Source organism: Oxyura jamaicensis, chromosome 8 (genome assembly GCF_011077185.1).
Source record: "Oxyura jamaicensis isolate SHBP4307 breed ruddy duck chromosome 8, BPBGC_Ojam_1.0, whole genome shotgun sequence".
Lineage (NCBI taxonomy): Eukaryota > Metazoa > Chordata > Aves > Anseriformes > Anatidae > Oxyura > Oxyura jamaicensis.
In genome coordinates this window covers 11650994-11672383 of record NC_048900.1, presented here as the reverse complement: position 1 = coordinate 11672383, position 21390 = coordinate 11650994, and the positions used below count along the sequence as shown (strand labels likewise).

The window sequence follows — 21390 nt, the reverse complement described above, 5'->3', positions numbered from 1 at the left end:
GTAATGCTACTCTCTTAAATCTTATGCTGCCATTTTCCTACAACATTTAATATCCTTCCCATGTTAACGTGACCTCTATAATATATTGAAAGGGTTTCATAAAGCTGAATCATGATGCAAAAGGTGAGACAGAATCTGTACACAATCTGTACTCCTAGAAAGGACAGAAAATTCATGGGGATGAGAAGCATTCATGGGAAATCAATACTCTTAACTTTGTTTTCCCTAGAACCTACTATTTATGAAATTGATAAATAATATTGTGAATTAAACCAGTTTTAATGGAAGAGTTGTCAGGTATTTTGGAGCACCATATTTGTTTCACAGAAAACTAAAAGGAAGGGGATAAATATTTTTGTTTCATATTGACCAGCTGGATAGAGAAAAATAGCTACCTAATCCTTTCTCAAAAAGTTGTATTTAATTCCATTCTTACTGCAAGTAGATTTATGTCATCAGTTTGCATATTCTTAACTCAAAGAAGATCCTACTTGTAGAAGCTGGACAAAATGTATTCCTCCTCTGCACATGGCGAAACTTGGCTGGAAAAGCTCATTTCGTATATTAAAAAAAAAAAATGCTGGTGTTTGCATAGATGGAAAAGCATATCTGATGCCTTTCTGTCTTTTAGATTATGTATCTAATATATATATTGTTTTAAAGCCTCTGCTCGTAGGGTGGGGTATGTACTTTTTCAGTGGGAACAGGGGGACTGCTGGGCTGAGTCCTGTGTGCTGCTGGGTACCTCCCTCCTCAACTGGTCTGTGCCATGTTCCCTTGTTAATTGTGAATTCTGTAGAGCATCTGCCCTGCTTGGCAGGTGTGTTATGAAAATCTCCCTCCTGCACAAACAGTGCCTTGCTACAGTTTGTCTTAAGTAATTGGAATTTTCTTCCCTGCTGGGACTTGATAGCTGTCTTGTTTTCCCCTCGTTTGTCGGTCGGTATCTAATTCTTCGCTTTGCTGATCTAATGGCTTTTTGTTGTTGTTTTGCCTTGGCTTTTAGTCAGTGGTCAGCAAGCGTCCTAGTTTGTAATAGGGATTGGCAAGTGTATAAATTATTTAAAATCAGGACAGGTTCAGAAAATGGTGAACAAAGGGCGGCTGTCTCTTTAAAGAGTGCAGTTTGATCGGAGCATCAGCTCCATCCCCTGAGGACAAAGGCAATTTTGATTTGTGGGGCCCGGGAGTCCCTCACTTACACGATCTGTCTCTGCTTCTGCATGTGTAAACCTGTAAAATGCTCTTTTGTGTAGAATAAATCAAGTGCTATAAATCCTGTACAATTAAACGTGACCCTTCAGAAAGTCACAATGACAAGTCCTTATTGCAGAGCTGTGCAGAGCAAGCCCGCTGTCTAGACAGAGCAGAATTATTTTCCGTTTCTCTCTTAAAAAAAATAAAAAAAATCGACCGTTAGCACTGATGACTTCTTTGAGCCCCCATGAGCGCTGCTCTCCCTTACCTCTTTCTTATTTGCTCTGTTGCAGCCGAGGCTGAAGCGCCGCGGGGCTGCCTGGTGCTGAGGAAGAGGAGCGGGTCCCTGTAATGCTGCTGCTGGCAGGCAGAGGCAGATTCCATTATTGCCGATCAATGCCGCCGCCATGCAGGAGGAGGGGAGAGGGAGGGGTGGGAGCTTCCTATTCACAGATTGATCAACCTGCCATTGCATGAACAAATTCATTGTAAGAAAGGCTGGGATGCTGTTATAATAGCTGGAGCACGAAGGGGGTTGCAAACAGGGGAATGCAGGATCTTCGAGAATGAGGAGGGTATTTAAATTGCCTCTGAGCTTTGTTTTTTCTTTTGGCATAAAGCATAAAGCCTGAGCCTACAAACAAAGCCAACACTCTAAGGGATGGTAGGGATATATTACACTTAGCTGATGAGCTATTTCACTTACTTGTTCGAGCTTCTTCAGCTCTGAGATCTGTTTCTTCTTTTTGTTTAAACCGTTTCTGTCATAACCTGCAACCTCTTTTGGATTTTCAGACCTTGGTTTCCCCTGCTCCCCTTTTTTGCCTTCTTTCTGTTCCTGCTCGGACTGAAACCTGACACAAAGGGACAACAAGTACAGATCTCACTTTGTGCTCCCACCCATGCCTGCTGTGTCAGGATGGGCTGTCAGATGTAGGGCTGAGAGAGCAGGGCAGGATCACGCTCTCGTGTTGTCAGTGTAGCCAACAACTGGAGTACTGGAATCCCAAGACCATCCGCTCCTCCCCACCCTTCCTACCCTGCTTCGTTCACTTACTGAGTTCTGTATGGAAAAGTTTTCTGGCTGGAGAATGAGTCTTCTTTCTCCTGGCGATGTGGCCGAATGGCTGGATAGCAGCACAGAAGAAGAGAAAAGCCTTCTCTCATTTCTTGGTACGGTACGGTGCTAATTGTTTTTTGTTGTTGTTTTTTGTTGTTGTTTACATTTTACAGGCAAGCCTTTACTACTTTCACTGCACTTAATTTCTTCAGTCCTTCAGTTACTTGATGTTATGTCTTCTAAAGCGTGTGAATGATAAGTGGTTATTAATTAAACCTGGTTAGAATCTGCTTAAAATAGCTGCAAGCGCAAAGGTCAAGTTAGAAATGGGCATGTGCCATCTTAATATGGCAGTAGATTGTTTCTGGACTAAAAAGTGTTTCTTACTAGCCTGTTTTTCTCCTCCTGTGTGCCATTTGACCAGCTGATCACTGTGTCAGAGGGAGAACCCCCACTCTTCTTCTACTCATTGCTGTCAGCATGTCTACAACTTCATTTCGCAGCCGTGTGATGCTAGTAAGATAAATCAAAGAGGAGACTTTGCTGAAAGTTTTGCTTCTCCAGAGAAATGTCTGGATGCATTTGGAATAAAAATCTCAGCCAAGGGATCAGATACTTCTCTAGTCCAAAAATTAAATCTAAGAAGCACAATCAAATAATCCTGTGCTCTGTTTCTGCGTACTTACACATCAATTTAACTGTATTCAAGTAGAAAATTGAAACTACTCTTTTATTTATAGTCCAGCATAAATACCAGTAAAAGCCTGAAAAATGTTTTAAACAGCATTCGCACAAAGAAGCTGATTATTGTTTTGTCTTTCGCTTTCAGCTGTTGCTATGTCAAGCTGTTGTTATTTGTTTTTATTCTTTCAGTGTCAGCTCCATAAATCGTTCCGTCTCACTCATCCACATTTTGTTGTTCTCAGGATGCTTTCCTTCTCTTCTGATAATTTCCAGGTTCCAAGTTGCTCAGACAGGAAGCCCAATACGTATCCCCTTTCCATCTTGATGGACTGTTTAAAGTAATTGGTTTGCTATAACACTTTTTATTTTTTGCCAAGATACAGCAGTCAGCAGCGTGGAACTTTGTCAGGCAAGTAGGCAGCAGCCAATCTAGTGCATTTTGCCCCCTTTTGTTGTTCTCCATCCAGACCCCAGGGCAGCTCCTGCTGTTGCTGTGCTCTTTCCGGTAGACAGCATTTACAGTGGACCCTCTATGGGAAGCAGTTCTCTTGCTTAGCAGGTCCAGAAACGTACGGAATGTAGGAGGAAAGGAAGTGCTCCCAGGTCTGTTAGTATTTGCTAATTACTTCATCGCTATGTGCCGTGGACTTCTTTGGGAATACCACATTGAATGTGAGCAGGGACAAGAGGGTGTGTGGACTGGGCTCCAGTGCCGTTCTTCCCAAGACTGTTGTTTCCCCCCTTACATGTAGGCCTGCATTCATGTTTTGCTCCACACCAAGAGGTCCTCAAGATGTCTTTTAAACCTCACCCCAGAAATGCCAGGGAGTATTTATTCAGCATGGAGTCTGGAGGGTGTAACAAAACTGAGCTATGTTTTGCCTCCAAGCATGTGTTAATTAAAATTATCTCTTTTGTCTCAAGGAGATACAATTCCAAATCATAGAAACAGAGAATACTGTCTTAAGTCCAGAGCCACACTAAAGGTTTGATGACATCCATCAGGTATCTGCTGTACATTGAGATTTTTCTTCTTGTGTGTCCATAGAAATAGATTTTATTGCCCAAGGGCAAGATCCTGCCAGAGTGAACAAGATGAGTGAGGTAGCGTAGCTCAGAGCAGGCTTCTGGCCCATCGAGAGGCACAGAGGAGAGCTGCAGAGCCTTGATTCCCCAAGAGCCAGTGACAAGTGAGGATATCCCAATAACCAGAGCAAAAGATGGCTTTTTAGAGAATGCCCCAATTCACAGCCTTTTCGCAGAGAGTAAATGAGATGATTTCTGAACGTTGTGGCTTGAGGCTGTTGTTTAATAATGAGGATAATAAATACTGATATCATAATATTGTGCGGCTAAGTCATAAGCCTCTCAACAAATTACACTCTGGGAACAAGTTTCCATTCATCAGCTGATCTGTGTTAATTGTCTGTGTGCAATCTCTCTGCAGCAAACACAAGGTAATTTGAATTAGCAGGGGCAGTCCAAGATCATTAGGAACTAACGAGGACATCAGCATCTCCAGGTCACGTGTGGTGGTAGCTCCTCGTGTCTGTTTCTGTGTTGGCCGGCAATTTATACTGCTGTGCCTGGAGTCCACCCATGCAGGAGATTTTTGAGGCTGATGCATGAGGAGGGCAAAAAAGGACAAGTATTCCAAACTCCATGTGGCTGGACATGTCATACAGAGGAGATCCTGAACAGCTAGGGATGCACATATGCTTCATTTCTGACTTGTATTTGCAGAGCTGGAGGATTCTTCCCACTGCCCCAGAGTGAATGCATCAGTCTGATAACAGCTGATGATGTACTCACTAAATGCCACGTTCAGTTTCTTCAGAACATTCTGCGTAAAGGGACTGTGACAGTCAGTACTTGAAAGCTATTTTTTTTTTAATCTTCTATGATATTCTTGCCCTTTCTTCCAGCCTCATCTGTGCATTCATCTGCTTTGCTTGTTAGGTCTTGTCTTTCAGACTGAACTCCTCAAGAATCGATGACTTTAATGTCTTTTAAGTGACTTAAACTCTAGGTTGCTCACTATGCACTTTCGGAATTGGGCACTAATTCAATTACATTTTTTTAGATGGCAATGCAAGTGTCTAACCAACAGAATTACCTGTATGCAAATTAAAATCATTGATATTTACCTGGATCATCTTGCGAGACTTGTCTGATTGACTCAGTCCTCCATAAAGCACAGTATCTTCTTTTAAAATCCCTGCTAATGGACTGAGAGAGGTTTTGATCATAATTGGTATCTAGTAGTTGTTTGATGATAGAGTTCTATAGCTTTGCGGGGTTTCCTTTGTGTTTCCCTTTCCAGACTTGGGAGCTTTTGTGCAGCGTAGTGTGCTGTAGCTGTGACTTTGTTGTGTTCTCAGACTTATCTTCTTCTGGCTTTTTTCCTCCTGTCTAGTTATCTAGATAAATGTGGAAGACCTATCAGTGCCAATTTCAATTTTCTCATTTAAGTTACACAGGTAGAATTTGCATAATGTATTTGGAACACAAGTTTAGATTTCAGGACTTAGTACAGGCCATATTTTTTGAGTTTGCTTTTAGTCTAGGCTTTTTACACAGGCATTTAATTATTTTTTATAACTGTGAATTGTACCAAAGTCTGAATTTTCCCCAAGTGAGTAAAATGATAGAGAAAAATGCTCCAAGATAAAACGTTAACCGTTTTATTTATTTTTATATGAGGCTTCCTATTTCATTAGGTAATAAGCATCTTTCAGATGAGGTTCAGATGTATCTTTTTTTTTTTTTTTTCCTCATTCCTTCTTATATATCTCCTAACACCTGCTTTCTTCCTGCTTTTTATTACTCCCTGTAACTTTGTCAGCTGGTGTGGGTATTTTCACCAACGTAGAAGAAACAGTAAGTAAATACCGACTGCACCCACTTCTCTTTCTCATTAGAGCTGACACTTGAGCACTTGGAAACAACCCTAAAGGGACAATGAGACAAAAATAACCACTTCTGTCCTGATGAAGTTGTGAATGCCATGTTACACTCAGTTAATATGCTGTAGGTGCTGTGTGTGCGGACATGCGCGTCGATATGATAGACAGAGGTACGTGAGGAAACCAAACCATCGGGACTGAACGGGCACCCTCACTGCTTACAGGCTGCAGTAGGTGATCAGCAAGTCACAGTGGAAATAGTTAACAAAAATGTAGTGGAGCAGAAAGGCAGTATCTGTACTTGGCTTTGTAGTTTTTCTGCCCTGCAAGCCAAAAGTTTTAGTGTACTGTCTGTGTAAAGTAAGGAACAACCTCTGTAGTTCCTGATTGTGAAACATTGAATGTCAGTGTGTTTGTCGCTGTAGTAAACCACTCAACTGGTGGTTACAGTAAAGGAACAACATCTTCAAAAACTAGCTCCAGCAGCAAACCCCTAAGTGCTCCAACTCTTGCAAGCTTAGATTTAAGCCCGTTATTTCTTGAAGTGTGTTTGTAAAAGAAATACTAAGTCACAAAAAATCAAGTGTTGCTGGGTTTTGTGTATTTCTCTTGTAGCTAATCTGTAAGACTAATTGGCCTTTTGACAGAGGAGAAAATAGTGCTGAGGATGGCCTTGAAATCCTTTAGTGGGTTCTAATCCATTGCCACGTCTGCAGTAGGGTCTCTTCTGTCTGCCCTCTTTGTGAGAAGCACTTCTCTAGACCCTTCTTACAAATCTTAAATGACAAAGGTGCTTTTTCACAACCTTTTCAAGATACTCTTTTTTTCATCCCCTAGGATTTGATTATGTTATCTGAGGATAATTACTTCAGTATAAGTTTAATTTCCAAATAAATAATCACCCAGAGGCCCATCAAGGATAGCTTACTTAATTTGCATGCCTTATTTTCTTAATGCACTTCTCCCCTCCTGCCTTGTAAGGCTTATCACACTCTAATAGTGCTTTGTTTTAAATTAAGAAGGCTGCAAGCTCTTTGGGGCAGAAATGGTGTCTATTCAGTCACCACTACTTAGTCCAGCCAGGCTGCAGCCTGGTAATAGACCTCTAGGCATTACTGTATGTGAAATGTATAATCAGCTGTCCATCCAGATTAATTTAGAAAATGGCACGGCTGATAGGTAAATAATTAGATGGCTTGCCCACTGGGGTAACTGCTGCTGAGTGAATGGTACAAGATTTAAAGCAGCAACAACAAACTTTGCTTTAGAAAAAAACCAAGGCATAATGTGTGTAGCTCATTGGACCTTGCTTACAGAATAAGGCTAATTGCAGGATTGTTTGACTGTTAAGCTAATGCTCCAACCACCAGCAATAACCTTTTTCTCCCAGGGAGTGCCAAGGCAGCTAGCAAAAGTGGGGTGAATATTTGGGTCGGGTGCTTTTAATGGTTTGTGTCAAGTGGGGACATTTGAATACAGTTGCACCTGAGAGGCAGTCTGTGGGAATGGTTGGCTCTGGGTAGCTAATTGGTAGTACTGAATTGGTTTTGTGTTTATCAAATGCTTGTAATTAAGCTAGACTTGAGAGGCAGAATGCATTGATTCTTTTTATGAATCATATTCTCTATCCCCTCCAGTCACAGACCAAGGTACCGTCGTATCAGGATGTGCAGAGATGAAAAAAATTGAGGTCCCAGTCTCTGAAATCCTACTGAATCTTTTTGTTGTCCTAACAAGGAGATGATATACACCAGCAGCCTGCCCCCTTCCCAGAAAAGACAACGCAAAGGTTTCAAAGAAAGATTATTTGGAGAATGAGTATGAGGATGGGATTTTTGCTCAGCGCTATCTTTGTCTTGGGAAAGAAATACAAATTTGTTGTCGATTGTCAGTCTTTGGCTGTTCAAGGTAGCCTTTCACAAATCCGAATATTTAGTGATCATCAGAGCTGAGGATGTTGTAGCAGGTCAGTGCTAAGCCATGTGCTGTTGTGAACTGCTGAAAGTCACAGTTGAGCATGGGTGTAGTGCCAGGCCGAGAGCTTTATCTTAGAAATCCCAGACCTGCTGCCGTGGCGTGGATGGGCTGGCCTTTTGGCTGCTGCGACAGAGGCCAGTACCAGCCCCTGTGAGTAACGACAGGCAGGAGCTCTGCTTGCTGATGCATTTTCCCCTTTGCTGCATTCCTAGGTAGGTCCTTGGGACTGCTTTGAAGTCACCCTTCTGGACTTTGTTAGCAGGAGCTCTCAGACCTGGAGGTGCTCTCGCAAGTGCTGGGAGGACACGAGCGCGGTGCAGACGCGTGGCAGGGCATTCTGCTGCGGCTGTGTGTTCGTTCCAGTGCCTTGCCCTTCGCAGAGCCAGGGAGACCCCTGCAATCTTTGTTTCTGTGACCTTATTTACAAGTTCAGTAGCTTCATTCTTTTCACTCTAACCCCTGAGGATGTTTCTTTGTTCCTGATTGTTTCTCCTGCCCTTCTCCAATCCATTTCTAATTCACAAAAATGGAGATAGAGTAGCAAGGGCTGTCCTGCAAAGCTGGGAGGTTTGTTTCATCTTTCCTCCTGTCATTCTGAGAAAAAGCTCTTCACAGCAGAATACGATTTCCCGCAGCAGCAAGGTTTTGGATTTCAAGTGGCCGGAGCACCAGGCCATAGGAAATTTAGGAATCCGAGAGCCACATCCCGACTGGAGGTCATTGAGGCTGCAGCCCAGACGGTTGCCTTCAAAGCAGGGCAGTCCCTGCAGCTGCTTATCACAGAATCTTTAGGGTTGGAAAAGCCCTCCAAGATCATCACCTCCAACCATCACCCTACCACCGTCACCCACTAACCCATGTCCCTAAGCACCACGTCCAACCTCTCCTTCAACACCCCCAGGGACGGTGACTCCACCACCTCCCTGGGCAACCCGTCCCAATGCCTGAGTGCTCTTCTGAGAAGCAATGTCTCCTCATTTCCAACCTGAGCCTCCCCTGGCACAGAGCTGCCTTAGGGCCAACAAAACAAGCCCGAGTGCTGCAGCGGGGAAGGAGGGGGGCAATGAGAAGAGGTGGAAAGAGAGCTCCCTTCCTGCTATCCCTGGGCACGTCCCTCTTTCGAGACATCTGCCATGGCGGAGAAATTGCCTCAGCTAGTTGGGGTATGTTACTGTGTAGTGTGTAAATATGTATTTACATAAATATTTATTTACATAAATATTACTGCATATCATCAATATGAGGGGATAGATAAAAGGTGCCCCGTAGGGATGTTTACAACTCATTTCTTTGATGGACTTTTTAAGGTTGACAAGGAAGATCTGTCTCTTTTTTTTTTTCTCCCACAGAGATTGAGAGGGGATGAGGAGGGTTTCAGACTGTTTCTCCTTAGAAACAAAGAGATTTATTTGTAGCCCTGGTCCCTGAGAGTGAGCAATGCAGAGAGCAATTGTAATTTAATACTGAGCCTATGAGAGGTGCATTGATTTTTACAGCAGGTGAAGATTATGCAAGAGTAGCCTCTAGCATTGCTTGTGGAGCTGGAGAGGGAACTGTCTAATTTTTTTGCTCAGTGATGACAGTATAGATTTTTTTTTTTTTTTTTACACAACTCAGCAAAAATTGTGTTCTACGGATGTCATGGCAGAATGCCGTTAGCTTCTGATTCGGAGTTAACATCTCTTGACAATTGTGCTCTATCTAGGGCCTTCAGTTTCCTGGGGACTGAGCACGTTGTCTATTTGCTCTTGATTTTTGGAAGGGGAAAAGAAGATTTACTTTTAGGTTGTTACAGGCACCTTGTGAATATTTCATTTTCCCTTCCCCATTCATAACGCTTCTGTGGTATTCTGAGAACAGGAGAAACTCATTTCACTGATGGAGACCCAGTATTTTTTTTTTGCCGAGAACCTGAATCGTTCCTGGACAGATGTGGTGGGAAGAGGGAAGGCGAGGAGAGCCGGGCACGTTCCTCAGTGCAACTTCAGCTCCGTTTGCTTTAATCAGAAACTTCTCCTGATCTCCCCTTCTCGCAGAACGACCACCTATTGTTGAAAATCGCGGGGAATTCGGGCTCCTGTTTTCATTTATGACTCAGCAAAGTGAACAGACTGTGCTAAATTACTGAAGCAGCTTTGATGTGATTTCCTGTGTGTGAGAAGTGGAGAAAGCCGAACCTGTTACGTTACTCATTACTGTTCAATCTAAAATAAAAGGTGCTCGCTTTCCTCCCCGGTTTCAAGTGAATATGTCACTCCCGTTTGCTTTCATTACATTTAAAATGAGAACAGCAAAAGCCATCATTTAATTCTGACGGAATACGGCTCTCTTTGGGAGAGCTGTGCTTACAGGAGCTGCAGGAAATAAGTTTTTTCTTCTTAGGGGAAGGGGGATGCTGGTGGCAGTGTAGGAGAGCACGTTTTCGGATGAAACCAGCCGCCTCTGCAGAGGCTGCTGAGGGAGCGGGGCTGACCGCTACACAGAAACCCTGGTCTAGCACTGGCCCCGCTCCAAGCATTTTGTTCTCTAAAGGTGCCCTAACAGGGACTTACCCTCCAGCACCGGGCAGGCGATGCCTCCTGAGCTGTACGGGAAAGTGCCCGATGCTGCTCGTCAGCCGGAGGAGAGGGCTCCCCAAAAGCAGTATCGCTCTGTCGCTGTTACCGGGAGCTCCGGCAGCCCGTGATTTACTTGTTCGGGGTGAGCGGGGCTCGTGCATCATCCTCACGGTCAGCAGCGAGCCGTCTGCCCTGCCCATTTCCCAGGGGTAGCTGCAGGGAGCGTTACACTTCGCTCCGGAGCCCAGGTTAGGAGGCTTTTCTCCCCGCTTGCAGTTCTCTCCCCATCGATGGTTACAAGCAGATCGAGAGGCTGAGCGTTAGCGGTCTGGTTTTTCAAAAGATAAATATCTACAGCGTGAGACACCAATACTGCAGGGTCCAGGTTTCTTAGCCTCTCGTTCAGTATGCTCCATTTTGTCGTTCTTCAAGCATCCATGGGAGATGCATATTATAACTCTGGTGACATGAAAATCAGGAATGCAAAGACATCACAATTAATATTCTCCCTGAAGAAGGCTTTTCTCGGTTTTTCTTCGGTTATTTTGGGAAAAGCGCTGCTCTCGTGGCACCAGCTGGCTGTATATCTCTGTAAACCCTTTTTGCTGCTGTGAATCAGGATATACAGTGAAATTTGCTGTCACGGAGGGAAGCCGGCAGTTGGGCGTCTGTTAATAGCCTGAAAGTAACTAATGAGGATGTGCAGTCGGAGCGATTGATTGAATAGCTGCAGTCCTGTGTGTTTCTTTTTCACTTGCTCGCTCGCTTGCTCTCCGCAAGCTGTGGGAAGGGAGGGGAGCAGAGACCCAGCTTTCTCCTAAGTGGAAGTAGCACGGATCCCCAGGGCCAGGAGGCCAGGAATGGAAGTTTAAGCTGCATCTGTCTTTGAAAGGAACACGGCAGGAGTCAGAATGTCACTGGCTGGAGTCGCCGCTTATTCCTTTTCTTTAGGATTCAGAAGATAACAATAGACTTTCTGCTAGGAAGTGATTTTTTCCCTCCCCGTGTTAGGATGTTTTGTGAAGCTGGATTCCTTTAAGGCTGGCAATTGAGCCGGAGATGGGCAGCAGTTGTGATAAAGGTATCTGTGTCTGTGTGTATGTGCATGTGTGTATAGCTAGGCATAAAAAAGCATGTATGTGTAGTGTGCGTGTGTCTGTATGCCAGATCTTTTAAAAATACTGTATATACTTGGTAAGTCAATAGAATCAGATAGAAGCGTATCTTTTATGAATATTTGTGCTCATCGGATCAGCCTGCATGGATTTAAGATGTCAAAGTCGTGTCTTAGTAAGGTCATATTGCCAGAATGAGAAGTTGACCTATTTATTTTTTTTTATCTGCGGAGATATACGTGTCATGTTACCCGGGTTGGTACAAGGCTTCTGGTGCTTGTAGGGTTTGAGCAAGTTGTGTGGTCACATAAGACCGAACTTTGACCTCTGTCAAATTGTGTTCAGCTGTGACTAGAATTGAATTTCTCTGTGGCTTCATTTTAGTTATCAGTTAATTACTGCGTTGCTTATGTAAAAAAGAATAATTTAAAGTTCTCCGAATAGTATCTCACAAACAGCCATATATGTTTGGGTGTTGATCTTTACAGCGCTTTTCATGCCTATTGCCTCCATTCAAGTCAGATTCGCAACCTTGAATCTGTCAGTGGAAATGCTGCTGCGATTTAGGGAGTAAATAAGATCAAAAAAAACAGGTGAGTAATTCAGCAGTTTAGCGTGCACTGGAAACTTTGCTGAGGAGTCTGTCCTGTACAGCATAAAATTCCCCACCCCCCTGCACCCATTCACCCTCTTTTTCTTTTCTTCCTCAGAGGTCCCAGCAGAGAGATCTCCTCGCAGACGGAGCATCTCCGGGACCAGCACATCTGAGAAAACCAACTCCATGGATGCTGCAAACACTTCTCCTTTCAAAGTACCAGTAAGTGTGCCTTTTCTGCAAAGGAGGATTTTTTCCTCATAGAATAAGAGGAGGAGATGAAAATATCAACAGGGCTCTGAAAAAAAAAAAGAGTATTTACTTAATATTTTCAGTTGACCAAGAAATATTGGTATCAACTGTCATGTATTATAGATGAAATTTCTGGTAGATCCTATAGCTTGCTTATTTTCATCGGATTGATCTGAAGTGGCAAATAATGAAACATCAGTTTAAATATGGGCAGCGACCTATATAAATACTTTTGAAGTCGCCGCCAGGGATTGCATTACATATTCAATTTTTGACTAGGCAAAAACTTCCTTTATGTTGGTGATAGCATGTTATTTTTCCCTCAAGTCAACGAACTACACAGAAAATTGAAATGTATTTATAGTTTACTCGGAAGCTGGTGAAATCTCTGCAGGTGTGTTAATTGCTCTTTATCTCTTCAGCTTTTGTTGTGAGTTCAGCTGGCTGTGAGTCTGCATCAGATGTCTTCAGCTAGAATGGGGATTTTCTTGCCTGTGTCAGTCTTTGGTCAGTTTATCCAAAAACACAAAGGCTTTTCTACTATTAGACTGAGGGCAAATGCTTCAAGTTAAAATGAGATGCTCAGTTTTATCTTTTGACAATAGTTATTCATGGTTTAAAATATCTTACTAGAATATTGCATATAGTTTCATACCCCTCTCTTTTTTCTTTTTTCTTTTTTTTTGGCTAGAAATCTGTCTGATTTAAAGCCTGGGGGGGGAGGGAAGAGTTATCTAGAGAATGTTGTCTCTCCTTAAATTCTGCGTGGACATGGATACCACTTCTGTACCTCAGTGGATATGTTCTTTCCTTGCTTTAGATAACATTCATCCATTTTAAGCACATTTCTTAGCTCCCTTTGGATCCAAATGCATGTTAAAGTTGTTTTTTGATTAAACTGTACACTGTGTCATCTCTAAAAGTATGAAATTAAAAAGAAACAGCTAAGGATTTGATAAGAGCTATTTTAATTATAAAAGGGTTAAGGCTGGCCAGAGTGTCTGTAGAACATATGGTGTCTAAAACAGCCCATAAACTCAGGATTTATTGAAACTGAGAAGTGGAGTAGAGCGAAGGGCTATTTCACAACCTGGTTGCTTCCTAACTTCTGTCATTCAGGGGTGAATATACTGTCTGTCCATCCTTGGTTCCTTTTCAGAGTCATAGAATAATATAGATCGGAAGGGACCACTGGAAGTCTCTCATCCAACCCCCTCTTTCAAGCTGGACCAACTTCTGTCAGGCTGCTGAGGGTGTTCTCCAGGCAGGTTTTGAAAACCTTCCGGGGTGCAGCTGCACAGCCTTGCTGGACAACCCACTCTGGTGTTTGGCTGTTCTCATCGTGAAGAGTATTTCTTTTGTAGAGGCTTTCTTGTCAGATCATCCTCGGGACTTCTAGTATCAATAGATTATTATCAGTAATGATAGTATCGATTGATACTATTTTAATCTAGTTAGAAAAATAACTGAAATAGCAGTTGAAATAAAATATATTGCTTAGCCTTGAAGAGAAAGAGCTTTGGGGGAAATCTTAGCAACATGCATAAGTGCATGATGGAAGGGAGTAAAGATGATGGAGCCAGGCTCTCTTCTTTGAAGAAGAGGTAATAGGTGCAAAGTGAAATGCAAGAAATTCCATTTAAATGTAAGAAAAACACCTCTTTTAGTGTGAGGGTGATTAAACACTGTAACAAGTTGTCTAGAGAGGTTGTGGAGCCTCCGTCCTCAAAGATTTATTCAAACCCCAGCTGGACACACGGTCCTAAGCACCGTGCTCTACTTGGCTCTGCTTTGAGAAGGGGATTTGACTAGATGGCCTCCAGAGGTGCCTTCCTACCTCGGCTGTTCTGTGCTCCTGTCTTCCATCACTTCAGTGATCTGTTTTCTGGGCACTGCTTTGTGGGGAAAGAAGTCTAGTTAGATGTGAAGCTACCACAAGAATATTGTGTTATGTCAAGCTCTGAGATTTTTATGCTGAACCCATATGGGTCCATATGATGCCCGCAGGATTTCTGAACTCGGAGAGGCTTCAGAAGTCCTAGCTGTTCTCACCTTCATTTGTAAGAAATTCTCTGTTTTCTTTGTCTTCATCCATAAGTCATTGTCCTAGCCTGTAGATCTATACACGTGTTGTGGTGGTAGCCTGCATCTAACAACTGCAAGCTACCTATCAGAAGTGCTTGTTTACTATCTGTACTGTTTATTTTATCTCATTTTTTTTCTTTGTTCCCCATTTTTTGGACATTGTTGTTGTTGTTGATCCCATCTTTAAGTAATGTTTTAACATTTCCCTAATTCTTCTGATAGTTCTGCAGTACTCTTAGCTCCTTCCCTCTTCAAAACAAGAACTTTGCAGAATGGTCCTCATTTCTCCTGGCAGTTTGGTTTTTTTTGGACTCTGGCAACGAGGCTCAGGAAGCAGTACACGGCCGCTTTTCTTGGGCATAAAGCAGCAGAAAACTAGAAGCTATTTGTGCCACGTGTAGCTGGTATTATGCTGCTTTGTCTGTCTGGCCACCTGTATACCCAGGAGCATAATGCACCCTCCTGTCTTTCTCACAGGGACAAGGCTTCTGGCTTTGGAGGTTTTGTTCTGAATAGTCCATTTGTACGCCGGCACTCCTTAGCAGGTTGTGGTGCAGGTGGGGGCTGAGATCACCCGTTTATAAAACAGGCCAACTTCTGATCTGTTTAAAAGAGCAAGCTGCAATTAAAGTCAGATCGCTTAAGCATACAGATGAGCTCAAACCAAAACTACTGAAATAAAATACTCTGCTAACTTTGTGGATTAGTGCAGATCTAACGAGTGGATGATAAGACAGGGAGAGGAGGAATCATGTTTCTTCCTTTGATTTTTACATTAAGTATTCGCCGGCTCTCAGGAGGAGGTGGAGATCTAGACACCTTGTGGAAGTCTCTGACCACTGGTCTGAGAAGAGCTCCAAGTGAAGGAAGTAAGGGGTGCCTATGATGGCTTTAAAAATCTTTTTATGAGGTCATCTTTATTTGACAGGGATTTATTGTACGCATAATGGAAATGAATAGTCAGAGGAGTTACATTTTTGTTTTTCCAAACATTGACACCCACACTGTGAGTTGGGGGGCTAAAAGCAGCCGCAGGCTAAGTGCTGTTTCAGTTATTCTTTCTGTGGACCTGCCTCTGTGCCATGCCTCTTCTACACCCCGCTTCGACTTCCAAACAGAAAGCAGCTTAAGTCAGGGGACAGCTTAACCTTCTTCCATACTGATGAAAAATTATGCTGAGACTTCCATAATAAGTTGCTTTTACAGCTTTTTAAGTTTGCCTCTTAGAAAAGCTATTTAAAAACTGTCTTCTCAGTCAGGCAGTGGCTTCCAGCATGTTCTGTGCCATTTTTTTCCCTTCAAACACCAGGCAGTGATACTCACTCAGAACAAGGCATCTGTTTTTTTAATACTGCTAATTGGCATTTGTTTGGCATCTGGAATTTTGATTCATAACAGCATAATGGCCTTTAAGCGAACATTTCCTTGACGAGACATTTTTAAGTAGTCTCTTCAGTGGCAGTGGTCAGTGAAGGATTTATTTTAAGGGGCTGACGTGTAAAGTTCAGGAAATTTGCCTTCTTACCTCTTGCATGTGCACTGGAGGAAAAGAGAGAGATTTATGCTCCCTACTGTGTGCAAAGTGTGATTTCAGTAGTTATATTCTTTCTCAGGACCAACCGCTTGTAGACCAGCGTGTGGAACATGCTTGTCCTGGTTTTGTCCCACCAAGGGGAACACGGCAGATTCTGCTGATGCTGACGTTGTACAAGTCATGCGTGCAGAGACGAGAGCTCTTGTTGCTCGTCCTTTCTTTTCTTCCCCATTTCCCCAGATACCATCACCTGCGATTAGTCTCCACCTAGGTTCAGTTGTGTTAATTGTCATTTGACAGTTTCCAAGTGTATCTGTGAGGAATGCTGACAGAGGGTGGAATGGCACAAAAGGTAGTTAAATGGAGAAGGGGAGGTGTGTAAGCGTGCTCTCTCACATATAGACAGATGTGTGCTGTTTATAGAGATTCATATATAGGAAAAGTCATATTTTTAATAATGAGTATTACTTGCCTGAGCAAATAGGAAGACAGACGGAACCGGCTAGAAGCAGGCATCATGACGCATAGGTGGGCGAGAAACCAGCTTTTCCCTTCCCACACACGCTATGTCCTGGCAGTGCCTCAGTCTCAGTGCATCCCGTTCCCTACTGATGCACTGTTGGGCCCCTGTAGCACTGTGGCAACACGCCGTGTTCTCTGCCATTGGAACTGAGGGACCAGGGTAAAGAGGAGACTACTGGCATTTTCAGACCTTCTGAAGTGGCAGGCTTGGAGGGGTATCAGTAAACCACTCTTCAGGCTCACATCACTCTCCAATTTTGCTTCTTCAGCGTAGGGGTTTAGTGAATTGTTACCACAAACAATATATCATTCATCCATGTCTGCTGGCTATTAGAAAAGAAGGACAAGAAAGAGGCAGAAAAACAACTGCAAATGAGATAGAAAAGCCAGAACATAATCTCTGGAGTAAATAAAATGATTTTTATAGGAACTCTGCGTGAATGTGATGGGAAGACTGATACTTACGGGTTGCCTTCCTTGGGCTGTTTCTAGTTGAGAATGTAATTGGATCTATAGAAATACAGTCTGCCTCTTTGCTCTTTAAGAGTACTGCTAAATGGAACAGAAGACAATGCAGCCAGCCTAAGTGAAGGTCAAAGCTTGATGAGATCTCACGGCTGCCCAGCCTCATCTTTTATGCAGTCAGCAAGATTGTTGCTTCTCCGGAGCGCTGCTCTGCTACCGTCATGCTGCCAGGTTAGGACAAGTCTGATCTTTTCTGGCCATGTGACTCAATGGCCTACAAGTACATATTTTTAATTCTGCGACAGCGCCAATGCGGAGATGGAGCTGTTGATTTACATTAATGTGAGGCATCACGGTATCCTTCATGAAAAAAACTGCTCAGAACTGTCCTCCCTGTTGTAAGATTAACGTTTTTCCTTCCACTTTCCATTCCATCTTTTTTCACAATAGCACATTTGTTTAAATCTGCTTCAATCTTTTTCATCTGCTGTTACGATGGTTTAGGTTTGTTGGCTATTGCTCCATGGGTTTTGTGTCTTAAGGAAAAATTGGTTGTCTGCAGGATGCTCACCCAGCTCTCATCTGCGTTTTTATTCTGGCAGGAAGGCCGTTCATAGGCTTGGTAACCTTCACAACATCTTTCTGTCAAAGCAGGTTTGTTCGTTATGTCAAACTGTTCAGAGCTGAGTCAAATGATGGGTAAATCCAGTCTGTGACACCGGCTGGTGGACCTCAACTGCAGGAACATCCTTCTCATTTTTGATGTAAACTTGACTTTATCTAATTCACTTGCAATTAGTGTAGGGGGACTATGGATGTGTATAAACACCTGGTCATGTTCCAGTCTGCCCTTGGTTCAGTGGCACTTCAGCGTGTACCAGCTCATTCATTCTGTTCTTCACCTCTAAATCTCAACTTAGTCAAGTTATGTGCAGTTTCATTAATGCTTTCTCTGCAAATCTCAACTTAGTCAAGTTATGTGCAGTTTCATTAATGCTTTCTCTGCAAATCAGTCATTCTCACCCTTTTATCACTTTTCTTGCTTTTTCTTTTCTTTTTTCTTTTTTCTTTTTTTACATTCCCTTCAATTGACTCACATAGTTCTTGCACTGAAGTTCACAGGAACCTGTGTTATCAGTTTCTAATTGCTCACAGCCCTTTGTGTTATTTCTCTGTCCTTGCTGGCCCTCGCTTCACCTCCTAATTTAATATAGCTCAGTGTAATTAATGTGCTGTTTAACTTTTCTTCCAGATCATTAACAGAGATGTTAAACAGAAGCAGTCATGCCTCTATCCCCACCGCATCCCATTGGACTGTTTCTTCTACCTTGACACCTTCTCATTTGTCATAATTACTCTTTTTAGATATTCCTGCAGCCGGTTCTCAGGTTTGTGCTACTAGCTTTGTCAAAGCTCAGTTCCATTAATTTTTCTAATTAGTATGTACGCTGCGTTATCAGAAGGTTTTCTGAAGTGTTGGGCTGCTTACTGGCAGTGTGCCAGGGCACTAAAGAGCCCGGGTCACAGAAATTATTGCCTCCTTCTCGATGTAAGAGAAGGACAAAAATGCAGCCTCCTGGATCCTGCTGGGGCGAGCTGAAGGCCTCCACTTGCTCTCCACGTGCTTCACCTGCTGTAGCCCATTTGTTGACAAACGCTGGTGTTTGATTCGGCATGTTGATAGACTCAGATTACTTCTTTCTCATCATATTTATTGTTTATCACCCTTGTTTTGGACAGACTTCTGACCTTTATTCCCCAGTTCCAGGCTTTGGGCTTTCAAGCACGATCTTTTCTTATGTGAGTGCCTTACACGAACAGCTCCCAAGTTCTTCTCCCAGTCGTGACCATGTTAAATGCCTTGCTGAATTGTGATCTGAAAGGCTCTTGTAGCTCTTCCCAGCTATCTGGTAGCTCTTGTTTCCTCATGAATTTTTCAGCATGATACCCAGTGACTTGGAAATTTGATTCCTTTAGTACGTCTGACTGCATATCATGCAGAGTACAGGCAGTCTTCCGATACATGTTATTAAAAGATATATTGTCAATGTATCCCCGTTGTACCGTTTCCGTTCCTCTGGTTTTCTTACTACTGTTCTTAACCGTCTTCGTTCTACTCTGCATCCCTTCTGTGGCAGTAGATAGTTTTCATTGGAAAGTCGAAATTGTAATCTGGCCAAATCTGCAGTGCTGTCCCACCAGGGGAAAAATATCTTCCTGATCCTTGCTGTTGATCAGCTTGTGTCCTGAAGCATGATAATTGCTCACTCTTGTTATTTTTAAACCTGACTAATGCAGCTACATATGTTGTTCTTCCTTATATAAACACGTAATCCTTTTTTAATCTCGCTGAAAAATTTGTCTGTATAATATCTTGTGGAAGAGACTTCTACCAGCTGATTTATAGATAGCATTAGAAAAGGTCTTCTGACAATCACTTAAATTTGCTGCCTCTCATGTGAAATTGCCCCTTGGTTTTGTTATGTAACAAGGTGCCTGCTGGGCTTAGTTAATTCCCATTCTATTTGTTTTATATATCTCTAATCCCTTCTTGCTTTTATTTCTAAAATAAATAATCGGTCTTTTAGAATACATCTTTTGGAAATCCCCCTCTTGCCCGCCTTTAATCAGTTTTAACTTCTGGAGTTTAGTTTTGTTCTGGTTTTGCCGCTGAGATGAGAAGATCAGAAAAGAATGGTGCATTAATGTGAAAGCAATGCCGGATTTCCATAATACCACTTCACTCTGATTGTGCTTTATCCTTTGTTTGTACCTTGGGGATGTTTCTTATTGTCCTCTGCCCGTGCACAAAACACCTCTTCAGTCACATAGTGCCAGGCTTTTGGGACGAGTTGATGGTGGAATTTTAGACCGTCTCAAGTCACTGTCTTGTCCTTCATATTGCCACAGAGGTGGATATATAGTGGTTTTCGTCTGCTTTTCTACTGCATGAGTGGCTCAGAGCCTTTTCAAAGGTAGTCATTGCTAATATTTTAGTAATGAGTGTTACTGGGCTCACAAGCAAACTGTTCCAACTCCTTGCAACTTACAGTGGTTTTTGTTGTTGTTGTTGTTGTTTTGGTTTTTGTTTTGTTTGTTTAATTTCATTCTACAGGGGATGATAAACTTCATCATGTTTGCTCCTCATTCTTGGAATATCCTGCTAGTCATATCATTCCATTTTATGATCTGGCTATCTTCCCCCCCTTGCCATAGCTTTACGACGTTACTGGCACCTGAGAGAATTTTCACTTGGCTCCATTTTCTTCTCTTGTTAGCTGCTTTTGAGCAACTTAAGAAATAAGGTGCTTCATGTACTTCTAATGAGCAGCAGCTGGGAGGCAGTTCTGTCATCGTCCGTAGTCATCTGAGTGTTATCTTTGTAACCCATCCAGTCCTTCCCCTCCGAGAGGACAAGTCTCATTGCTCTGTAAATGAAGTTGCCCACCTGCTGTTATTAATAATTCATTAGTGCTCCTCATCGAGAATCATAAATGTTCAAGGCGTGTTGCAAACCTGCAAAAAACAAGGCGTTTGCCTCCAGAAGCGCACAACATAGGTAACGGTGCCGCAGACCAGAGCACGGCGTATGAAATGAACCTTTATTGTCACCCATTTCACTCTGGTTTGCTTTGAAACGTCCGCTAATAGCGTTACATGTTATTGATTGATAATTCATATTGTAGTTATACATATTTTTATCGGTTCATGGGTAAATTAACCTTTGACTTTTGAAACAACAAAGAACCATTATTTATTATGCATGGGCTGTTCTCTCCAAAGTGAAGAATCAGCATGTCTTTTGGGAGCAGTAGTCCAAGAGTTGAGCAGTCTGTAGTTGGGCTGTCTTTGAATTTGTGGGAGAGTTCATGCAGTGCTCTGCTGAGATTAAGGACAGGCAGACAGTTTTCATCTTTGGTGCAGATTTGCCAAAGCAGCCCTTAACAATAGCCAGTCCTGAGTTTCATAGACATAGGGGTCAGGGTTTACGTGTTTTGCCTGTGCAGCTCTGTATGGTAGATAAATAAAAAATAAATTTAACACATCCTGCTTCCACGCTTCTCCTGTGGCCATTTTCATCTGGCTGTGAGTGTGATGGGTTGCTTTGCTTCCAAATGAGATGAACTGAATTCTCAGTGGAACTGGGTTATTTTTAGATGTTGTGTCGTTGGGATTTCTTAGCCTTGGGTTTGATGCTTTTGGCTGAGATGATGAGTGCACTCTGAACCTCCTCCACGTGCCTCATTGAGCATGTGGCATCGCTCCTGCTTTCCCTCTGTCTCTCTTTTCCCCTAAACCCATGGTGCTGAGAGGGATTTGTGCTGAGATGTGTCCTGTTTGATGTGGACCATCCAGTCTGTCTCAGGAGGGATTAAGGCATGGTTCTCCTACAGTTGCTCTCTCCCTGGACTCCCTTCAAAATGCCACATTTACATGGGA

General features: G+C 42.8%; 1 protein-coding gene and 1 long non-coding RNA gene across 10 annotated transcripts in view; one reads left to right on the top strand and one right to left on the bottom strand.

Moving 5' to 3' along the window:
* Positions 1-21390, top strand: part of RASAL2 (RAS protein activator like 2) — a 142727-nt gene that overhangs the window by 75302 nt on the left and 46035 nt on the right. For 7 of the 9 annotated variants that reach the window (XM_035333750.1, XM_035333746.1, XM_035333748.1 and 4 more), the window contains one exon: positions 12208-12314. In XM_035333750.1, coding sequence (XP_035189641.1) covers positions 12208-12314 — 107 coding nt within the window. Of the gene's footprint in view, positions 1-1664; positions 2371-11294; positions 11464-12207; positions 12315-21390 lie in introns of those variants that run through there. The other 2 variants (XM_035333751.1, XM_035333753.1) reach the window with 2 other exon arrangements.
* On the bottom strand, positions 9154-10465 carry LOC118171022. Its single transcript, XR_004753006.1, has 2 exons — positions 10377-10465; positions 9154-9972 (listed from the first exon to the last, which is right to left on the bottom strand). It is a non-coding gene; the product is annotated as an uncharacterized LOC118171022 (long non-coding RNA).